Source organism: Convolutriloba macropyga, chromosome 9 (assembly GCF_964194025.1).
Source record: "Convolutriloba macropyga chromosome 9, txConMacr16.3, whole genome shotgun sequence".
Lineage (NCBI taxonomy): Eukaryota > Metazoa > Xenacoelomorpha > Acoela > Convolutidae > Convolutriloba > Convolutriloba macropyga.
Window position 1 is genome coordinate 54,722,791 of NC_134476.1, and position 10,829 is coordinate 54,733,619.

Below are 10,829 nucleotides of genomic sequence, written 5' to 3' on the forward strand. Positions count from 1 at the left end.
TGCATGAAAAAAATTTCAAAAACTGAAAAATGCAAAAAAAGAAAAATAAAAAGTAACAAAATTTACATTTTTGGCTAAAAACCTTATGTAAAAAACGACATTTTTGAAAAAAAAATTTTTTAGTAAAACAACATTTTTTAATAAAAAACAATTAAATTGAAAATTTTACATGAAAAAAACTTCCAAAACTAAAAAATGGAAAAATAGAAAAATAAAAAACAACAAAATATACATTTTTGGTTAAACCCCTTATGTAAAAAACGGCAATTTTGAAGAAAAATTATTTTAGTAAAGCAACATTTTTGAATGAAAAAATAATTAAATTGAAATTTTTACATGAAAAAAACTTCAAAAACTGAAAAATGTAAAAATAGAAAAAAAAACCAACCAAATACACATTGTTGGTTCAAAACCTTATGTAAAAACGGCATTTTCGAAAAAAAATTATTTTAGTAAAACAACAGTTTTAATTGAAAAAATAATGAAATTGAAAATTTTGCATGAAAAAAACTTCAAAAACTGAAAAATGCAAAAAAAGAAAAATAAAAAACAACAAAATTTAAATTTTTGGCTAAAAACCTTATGCAAAAAACGACATTTTCGAAAAAAAATTTTTTAGTAAAACAACATTTCTTAATAAAAAACAATTAAATTGAAAATTTTACACGAAAAAACTTCCAAAACTAAAAAATGGAAAAATAGAAAATAAAAAACAACAAAATATACATTTTTGGTTAAAAACCCTTTGTAAAAAATGACATTTTTGAAAAATATTATTTTAGTAAAACAACATTTTTTAATGAAAAAATAATGAAATAGAAATTTTACATGAAAAAACATCCAAAACTAAAAAATGGAAAAATGGAAAAATAAAAAACAACAAAATATACATTTTTGGTTAAACCCCTTATGTAAAAAACGGCAATTTTGAAGAAAAATTATTTTAGTAAAGCAACATTTTTGAATGAAAAAAATAATTAGATTGAAAATTTTACATGAAAAAAACTTCAAAAACTGAAAAATGTAAAAATAGAAAAAAAACCAACAAAATACACATTGTTGGTTAAAAACCCTATGTAAAAACGGCATTTTCGAAAAAAAATTATTTTAGTAAAACAACAGTTTTAATTGAAAAAATAATGAAATTGAAAATTTTTCATGAAAAAAACTTCAAAAACTGAAAAACGCAAAAAAAGAAAAATAAAAAACAACAAAATTTACATTTTTGGCTAAAAACCTTATAGAAAAAACGACATTTTCGAAAAAAAAAATACTTTTTAGTAAAACAACATTTTTTAATAAAAAACAATTAAATTGAAAATTTTACATGAAAAAAACTTCCAAAACTAAAAAATGGAAAAATAAAAAAATAAAAAACAACAAAATATACATTTTTGGTTAAATCCCTTATGTAAAAAACGGCAATTTTGAAGAAAAATTATTTTAGTAAAGCAACATTTTTGAATGAAAAAAATAATTAAATTGAAAATTTTACATGAAAAAAACTTCAAAAACTGAAAAATGTAAAAATAGAAAAAAAACCAACAAAATACACATTGTTGGTTAAAAACCTTATGTAAAAACGGCATTTTCGAAAAAAATTATTTTAGTAAAACAACAGTTTTAATTGAAAAAATAATGAAATTGAAAATTTTGCATGAAAAAAACTTCAAAAACTGAAAAATGCAAAAAAAGAAAAATAAAAAACAACAAAATTTAAATTTTTGGCTATAAACCTTATGCAAAAAACGAATGTTTCGAAAAAAAAATTTTTAGTAAAACAACATTTTTTAATAAAAAACAATTAAATTGAAAATTTTACATGAGAAAACTTCCAAAACTAAAAAATGGAAATATAGAAAAATAAAAAACAACAAAATATACATTTTTGGTTAAAAACCCTATGTAAAAAATGACATTTTTGAAAAATATTATTTTAGTAAAACAACATTTTTTAATGAAAAAATAATGAAATAGAAATTTTACATGAAAAAACATCCAAAACTAAAAAATGGAAAAATGGAAAAAAAAACAACAAAATATACATTTTTGGTCAAAGATCTTATGTAAGAAAAGACATCTTTGAAAAAAAAATAATTTTAGTAAAACAGCATTTTTTAATAAAAAAACAATTAAGTTGAAAATTTTACAAAAAAAACTAACAAAACTGGAAAATGGAAAAAATAGAAAAAAACATACAAAATATTTTTTTTTTTGGTTGAACCCTTATGTAAAAGACGACATTTAAAAAAATCATTTTAGGTAAAACAACAATTTTAATAAACGAAATGAAAATTTTACATGAAAACTTCAAAAACTGAAAAATGTAAAAATAGAATAAAAAACACACATCAAATTTACTTTTTTTGTTAAAAATCTTATAAAAATTGCATTTTTTTAAAAAATTTTCCTTTAGTAAAACAATTTTTTTTTTCAAAACAATAAAAAAACTACTGGAAATGGTTTTCAACTTAAAAAAATTGTAAATTTTTTGCTTAATGATATGTATCTATATTTAAAAATTCTTCACCGAAAATTCTTCTTAAGAAAAACCAGTTGTTCTCTTATCAAAAGTTCCATGATTATTGCATTGTATTCATGGTAAACAATTGTTGCTAGAGTCTGCAGTGAAATTATCACTGCAATCACTTTGCATCATCCAGTACCACAATGGATGCATTTCTGGTCAACTGAAATCGTCAAATTTTTCCTCACTACGTGCCAAGTGAAGACTGTCAGTATCCATTTCAATCAACTCATATTTGTTTGGATCACAGAAAGAGGATAAGAAAATGTTTTCAAGGTGCAACATTGTAATTTTGTCGTACAGGAGGATAAAAAACCCAACAATTCTTGGTTCTTTATGTTCAATAGGTGTCTAACTCATTTCTACCTCAAAAATCTGGTCTTTCAGCTCATTCAGAGACTTGAAAACCCTGTTGTTATTAAACTTATCCACATGAGAACCTTTCAGATATTTTGTGGTCGTATGTCGACTACGGTCCATTATCTGATAATCATATCATTTTCATTCGAACTATTTCCAATCAACTTTACAGTCTCTGCAACAACTATTAACATGCATTTTTGAGAAAAAAACAGATATTACAAAACAAGCTTTTTTGGGAAAATGTTTAAACTCAAAATTGATTTTTTGAAAATTAATTGTTTACCAACATGCATTTTTAAAACTCAATTAAATATTAGTATCAAAGTATTAATTCAAAAGCATACATGCGCTTCAGCTTTTCCGAGTTCAAAAACAGAATATTCCAAATTAATCAGCCAATCAGTCATCACAAAATATACTAGTATAAGATATGAATTTATACAGGAAATACAAACAAAAATATTCAGCCGAAGGAAAAACTTCTCAGATTGCTAGTTTAGTTATCAGTATGTCATCTCAATTTGCTCAATGGCGGACACATTTTTTCTTCCTTCTCATCAACTTCTGGATTTCTACTTCCCCCTCTCTCTGGGTTATTGACAGCAAGAGCCCTTTGCTTGTCTGTCTTTTGTGTACAATACGCCGGTTGCTCACATTTGATGGTTTTTGAAAGTTTTTTCAGATATTGCTTCAATTTCATCATGAGAAAAAATATGATTTTGCTTATCTGCACATTCATCGACTACTTTACTGCGGATGGTTTTGGCAGACTTGAGTGAAGTCTTTTCAACAGTCGATGCTCCCTGTACTTCTTTCATTTTATATTGTCCAGTTTCTGTAGTAAAACACGAAAAGCGGACTGCCTTGTCGCAATTTTTGCCTCAAAACTTGAGTTCAAGTGCGTTCTCTTCCTCTATACTTGCAATAATACTCTCTGTCATTGACCCATTTTCCCATTCGTCACAATCCTTTTGAGGTTTCTGCTCCTGCAAATTGTCATACTCGTCAGACACACACCAGAGAAAATTAAAGTTCTCTCTCCACCTCAAAAAATCCCAGTTGATTTTCATACATTGGTCTATAGGATAACTCATAATCACAGAATTGCTCACGGACTGATCTGCTCAGTTCCATGTTGTCTGACACTTGCAAATTTGTGTTTTCGATGTGGTTTTTGTAGATCCCCATCGTGTGAACAGCTGGCAGCCTGGGTATCATGCTGTGAGGTACGCCTTTGGAAATGTACATTAATAAAGTGGAATATGGTAGGGGTCAATGACCTTTCTGATTTATTGTTAAGGCAATTTCTTGCTAATCCCCTTCATGTGAACAGCTTGGGTATCATACTGTGAGGTACGTTTTTGAAAAATCGTACGTAACTGTAATTGAGTCATTCTAAATTATTATTAAAGGATTATCTTGCTAATCCCCTTCGTGGGAACAGCTCTGGAATCATGCTGTGAGGTACATCCTTGGAAATCGACAATTTTAAAGTGTACTATGGGAAACGGTAAATGACCTTACTAATTTGATGTTAAGGCGCTATCTTGCTAATCCTCTTAGTGTGGACGGCTTGTGTATCATGCTGTGAGGTACTTCTTTGGAATTTTACATTAAAAAAGTTTACTATGAGAAAGGGTAAATGTCCTAAATAATTTGCTATTAAGAGATTATTTCGCTCATCCCCTTCGTATGAACAGCTTGGGTATCATGCTGTGCTGTACGTCTTTGGAAATTGACATTTGTAAAGTGTAATATGGGAAAGGGTAAATGACCTCAATAGTTTTTTAATAAGGCTTTATCTTGCTAATTCCCTTCGTGTGAACAGCTTGGTTACCATACTGTGAGGAGGTACATCTTTGGAAATTGACATAGTAATTTGTAATTTGGGTAAGGGTAAATGAGCTTACTAATTTAATATTAAGGGATTATCTTGCTAATCCCCCTGGTGTGAACAACGTGGGTATCATGCTGTGAGGCACATTTTCGAAAAGTTGTACGTAACTGTGAATGAGTCATCCTAAATTATTATTGAATGATTATCTTGCTAATCCCCCTTTGTGTGAACAGCTTGGGTGTCATGCTGTGAGGTCCATTTTTGAAAAGTTGTACGTAACTGTAAATGAGTCGTCCCAATTTATTATTAAGGGATTATCTTGCTAATCTCCTTTGAGTGAACAGCGTGGGTATCATTCTGTGAGGTACATCTTTGGGATTTGAGGGAAAATGGTTATACCTAATGTTAATACATAGGTACGTCCTTTTACCCCTAAATTATTATTGAAGGATTATCTTGCTAACCCCCCTTTGTATGAACAGATTCGGTGTCATGCTGTGAGGCCCATTTTTGAAAAGTCATACGTAACTGTAAATGAGTCATCCCAATTTATTATTAAAGGATTATCTTGCTAATCCCTTTCGTGTGAACAGCTTGAGTATCATGCCGTGAGGTACGTTTTTGGAAATTTAAATTATTAAAGTGTAATTTGAAGGGCGTCAAAGACCCATTTTGTTATTAAGGGACTATCTTGCTAATCCCCTTCGTGTGAACAGCTTGGGTATCATGCTGTGAGGTACATTTTTGAAATTCACGTAAACCGTACGTAAGTGTAAATGAGTCATCCTATCTAATTTAATATTAAAACATTACCTAGCTAATCCTCTTTGAGAGAACAGCTTGGGTGTTATGCTGTGAGTTACGTCTTTGGAAATTTACATTATTAAAGTGCAATATGGGAATGAGTGAATGACCTTACTAATTTAATATTAAGGGATTAACTTGCTAATCCCCCTTGCTTGAACACCTTGGGTATCATGCTGTGAGGTACGTCTTTGGAATTTGAGGGAATATGGGCTTCACGTTATCTTTATACATAGGTACGTCTTTTTACCCCCCCCCCCACTCTTGCTCACGATATACTACCTGCAAGTTTTAAAAGGTGTGAGAAAAAATATCAGAATTTCCCATATACAGAGCCAGTAGTTGACGTCAATGAACAATGTGGACTTTCAACCCTGCCACTGAGAACTTCTGGCGTTTATCGAGAACCGCAAAACGGTTCGAGATATTAAGTCAGAATTTCGAAGTGACTTCTGCAGAGTCACTAACCATGCTTAAAATACGAAACGCGCACGTTTCAAAATGACTAAAGTCAATGAAACTCAACTTCTGGCTAAGTAGCAACTTCTGGCATTTTGACTTCTGGCACTGCAGACAGGTGTTTTAAGCAAAGTTCGTAATTCTGCAGATGTCACCTCAAAATTTTGGTTTGACATCTCGAAATACTACGCGGTTCTTCATAAACTTCATTAAGAGTCACGTGAAGTATAAGTGACATCGTTCAGTATGAAGTCTCTCTGAGAACCTCTGGAGGTGGGAAGCGGGGTTCGACTTGTCCAGCGAGAACTCCAAAGTGATTTCCGCAGAGTCACGTAACCTTGCTTAAAACACTCAACATGTAAATTTGAAGATATCGAAAGTACATAGAAATTAGCTTATGTTTATCAATATAAGAAATTCTGTCATCTTGGTCTCTGGCACTATACAGATTTTTGGCATTTAAGACTTGCTCGTACGTTTTTTATAGTAAAAAATTAACCAAAATATTTTGGATCTATTCTGTTTTGCCCCACCCACCCCCCCCCCCCCCAGCTTAGTGGGCTTATATATTTTACGCCCCCCAAGCGCACGTGCTATTTTTTGCATAGTAACGTACTATATAACATATAACTTGTAACTGGGGACGGTAAAAAACACTCGGGGGTGGATTCAGTATTTTTTATCAGATTAAAATGGTTTTTTGTTCTAGCTGGTGTTTGTCTGATACGTGGTCAGATATCTGCACGTGGTTGCACTTGGAACAGAGCACTTGTTTCCCACTCTATCAACAGACATGTCATCAGCCAGCTATCCTCCAAGAATAGCAGCGGCAGACAACTGCAGAATTATATGGAAATAGGGAAACAATTTCTTTATGGGTATCGACAAACTACAGTTGTATAACTAAATGCAAATAAGTTTTTGATGCTACAATTTGTATTATCAATCTGCATTTAATTCATCATTGCTGACATCTGCTGTGATTTTTTTCATTTTTTAAAAATATTTCAGGACCCATGGTGAAGACCAGGAACCATTTTTTTGCTGTTCGAGACGGCTCAGGCTCGACAACTATAGTCTTCAGGAGTATTGGTGGGCTATCTCCTTTCAACGAAGTCAGCCGATTGCTAGGAAATAGCCACAATCGACTACCCTTGACGTCCATTAGGACTGAAACAAAAAAAAGAAAAAATGGCGAGAGCTTTAATAATCTGGCGACAATCTTAGAAAAAAAAAACAAGATAAAATTTGGATGCTTTATCAAAGTGTCAAAAAGGTTTTTAATTTGGCGACCAGTTTTAATTGGACTTTAGAAATATGCAGAAGTCAAATGAAGGTTAATAAGTAACTAAAACAAAATAGCCGTCCCTCGAATGAAATTTAATTAGCTAATGCACTATAACTTAATTACCCGGATTCATCGTTTTATGGCCTTTATTTTGTTATTTGAAGATGACCCCATTCACTATATTGCACTCATTGAAAAAAAACATAAAATCTATCACTGGAAACATTGGTAAAGGTAAGTGAAGAATCAAGCTTGAAATAAGATGAAATATCACCTTAATAATAGTCGTTTAGTCGTTTGAGTTGCTAACCGCGGGTATTAATTATTTACTTCGTCAGATTGCGGAAAGCGACCTTGAAGAAAACCGGAATAACCTCTCTAACAAAAGGGCAAAAAATAGATAAAGACCGAGAAAATAAGAGAGAGAGAAGCCGTAGTTTTTTCTGCAAGCTACAGAATTTCTAAGTTAGTTTAAACCAGGCTCATTTTACATTTTGACGTCGATCAAAACAAAAAATTTTTAAATGGCATTTTGTAAGGCTGCAGTGTTTTTTAGTTGCGGCCTTTCCAGCTGAGGTTTGTAGAAAAGCTGGAAAAAATGATCTTTTCCAGTTGTCGTTTTAAAGACGTTTTTAAAAATTATAGTAACATTTGATACTAACCAGGCTTGAAGAGCACTGCTGCACTGTAAACTTAAATTTTGGTCGGAAACCTGTTTGAAATTAGCTATTGTTTGTTTTCCTAAGGGCTTGTGCAATTTTGCGCACAATTTTGAACAGTGTCCAGCACAGTTATTTTTATAATTTAAAAAATGGTTTAAAGTGCCTTCTTGTAACAGTGTACTATAGTGCATTTGAACAAAAAGTGTACAAAAAAGAAATGTTATCACACGTTCTGTCTAGGTTCCTCGGTCTTACTTTTACAGAATGATTCATCATACCGTGGGAAAAAATCAAAGCAATTCTCTAAATGCTGACACTTAAAATTTCAGCCTTAAAATTAGTACAAGTGTGAAGTGAGGTCAACTTTGAACTTCGAGTGTCTTCAAGAGTTCTTTCATATCTGTTTCAATGGTTTTTCTATACAACATTTTTTCTATACAACGAAAGTTAAATTGGAGTGCTAGTTTCGTTACACTGAAGATTTGAAGGCAGCAAAAAAGTTAAACCGATTGAAACGGTGAAAATTTCATGAAATATTAGGACATAATTTTACATAAAATAGGACAACTTAATTAGACAAAAAGATCACGAGAAAGAGAGAGAGAGAGTGAGAGAGAGAGCGTGTGTGTGTGCTTGTGTGTGACAGAGAGATAGAAAGATAGATAGCAAACTTCCTTCATTTTTTCCCGTTCGTTTTTACGGAAAATTTGAAGGAAACCTACTGTCTCTCTATCTCCCATTCTCTCTCTATCTCTTCCTTTTTCTTCATTTTTATAAATTTTTTCCATCCCGTTCGCTGGCTCAGCCAGGCATACTGTTTTTGATCAAGAGAACTTACATTTTTGCTTCGGAACTTTTTCCTGTTTTGTCTTATGGAAATCCCAAAATCTAATATTTGAACCCAGGTTCATGCCCGAATTATAAAAAACCATACCCAATCCAAACAACTTATGATAAATGTTAGTAAGACTTAAGTGAACAGCTGGACATCAGCTCGACCCAAAATGTCATGCTCATCTTTGCTGGACTAAAATCAATTTTGATGGACTTTGCTTGACCCAACTTGACATGATAGACATCTGTTGGACTGTTGGGCTCAAATTAGCTACGCTGGGCTTGAACTTGGCCAAAATTTTCTTGTGGTCTTTTAGTTGAGCTATTGTCAAATCATGAGTCAAAAAGTTTTTTTTAATGAGATTGCATTTTCGCTTCAAAAATCTTACGTGCAATATAATTTCTCTCTTTTGGCTACAAGGTAGTCAGCATTTATGCTCCTTCATCTTTTGAAATTTTCAAGTATCGATAATCTAACAAGATCTGCGTTTTTTAGAGATGATAAATTATAAAGTGACATTTCTATTGTGGCTAATGTGAAAAGATAACTACAATTAAGCTACCTAGTTCCACTCACATGCAATATGGTGATACTGTCCAGCTGCGATAACTGTTTTATCCTAGCTATTGTTTAATTTCAAAAATTTAATGTCTTTTGGCACGTTTCTAATTGCATTTCAAATTGGACCGCTCTAGTGTTTAGTTGATGATGCTTTTTGCTGCTCCGTTGCCGCATCAGAATAAACAGAAGCAAAAAAGTAAAGAAAAATTTTATTTCCATTTTTCCGAAAAAACGTCTTGTGAAAAAACAACTGCTGACCCATGAAGAAACTATGATCGAACAAATTTTGTTCATCGGCCAGACTAATAAAATGCTATTTTTTAACACATGGAAAGCTCATGCTTTACCCAAGGTGCCTAATGAAAAGATTGTTGTTCAACTTTCAGTGGAAAATTCGACAGGGAAATTTTGGTTAAACTAGGCCGCCCCCGCTGGAATTTTTGAGTCTTTTCATAAGCCGAAGCCTAAACACGGGTATCACCAGACTGTAGTCTCAACATGTGCATTTAATTCAAAATTATTTCCAACAAATTGTTCCTCTTAATAAATTTGTATCATAAAACTAAATTTACTCCGTTCATTGATAATATAATTGCGAGCTGTGTTAAAGCAAGCAGACATTTGAAGTTCTAACAAAGCATGAAAGATGTAATTTGATATAAACTAAGAAAATATACAATGTAAACCATAAAATGTAATCATTGATATGTAAACTGAAAACAATCCACTCATAGCAGCGGTGTACTGGAGGGATAGAATGCCACTACTTGAAAGTTTAAAACATTTGGTCCCTGATTTATTTCTTTGTTTTTGATTACTAAGTACTGTCGGAGGTAAAACTGAGTGTGAAGAGAAATAAAACTGCATGAATGACGCGTAAGAAATAGCATAATTGTAACTAAGTTCTGAACTCAGTACACTCTTTGGTCAGTATATCTTGGTTAACAATGTGCAAGTGATCAGTTACAATCATTCCATCTATCTAATAGTTTCAATTCAAAGTTATTTAAATCTCTTTTATTTTCTCAAATTAAAGAGAAATTGTTTTCTATGGTGCGTTCACCCTAAGCGTTCGTACACCCATCAACTACAACTAAGAGAAACAAAGTTTCAAGCACTCGAGTGTCCTCCCAATTGCAAACTTTGGTTTGATGGAAGTTGGAATTTTGGTTCAAATTACTTACTAGATACATACAATAGCACTTGCATTATTAGAATAGGAAAACGTAGTAAATGAACGGAATTTAGCTTGGTAGTCCGCGGAGCACGAGGGACAAAAGAGACAAGACTTCTGTCGTTTGGCAATTAAAGAAAGTATGAAAGGACCGGAGAATATCCAGACAAGCTTGGATATGGAAACCTACAATTCCAAAATTGACGGTTTCACTTTTGTCAAAGAAGCAATGAAGAGGGAATGCTGCGGGGAGTGAACCGCAGCCAAACCTACCGAACAACTACAGCTGAACTCTTTGGGCTGAACGCTTTACCCTTTG

The 10,829-nt window shown here is 32.1% G+C and overlaps 1 protein-coding gene across 1 annotated transcript in view; it reads left to right on the forward strand.

Moving 5' to 3' along the window:
- Window positions 1-6,968, forward strand: part of LOC142345471 (uncharacterized) — a 58,871-nt gene extending 51,903 nt beyond the window's left edge. Inside the window, exon 5 of the mRNA XM_075397530.1 lies at window positions 6,700-6,968. Within this exon, the coding sequence (XP_075253645.1) occupies window positions 6,700-6,814 (115 nt within the window). The 3' untranslated portion in view covers window positions 6,815-6,968. The remainder of the gene's footprint in view (window positions 1-6,699) is intronic.
- The last annotated feature ends 3,861 nt before the right edge of the window (window positions 6,969-10,829 follow it).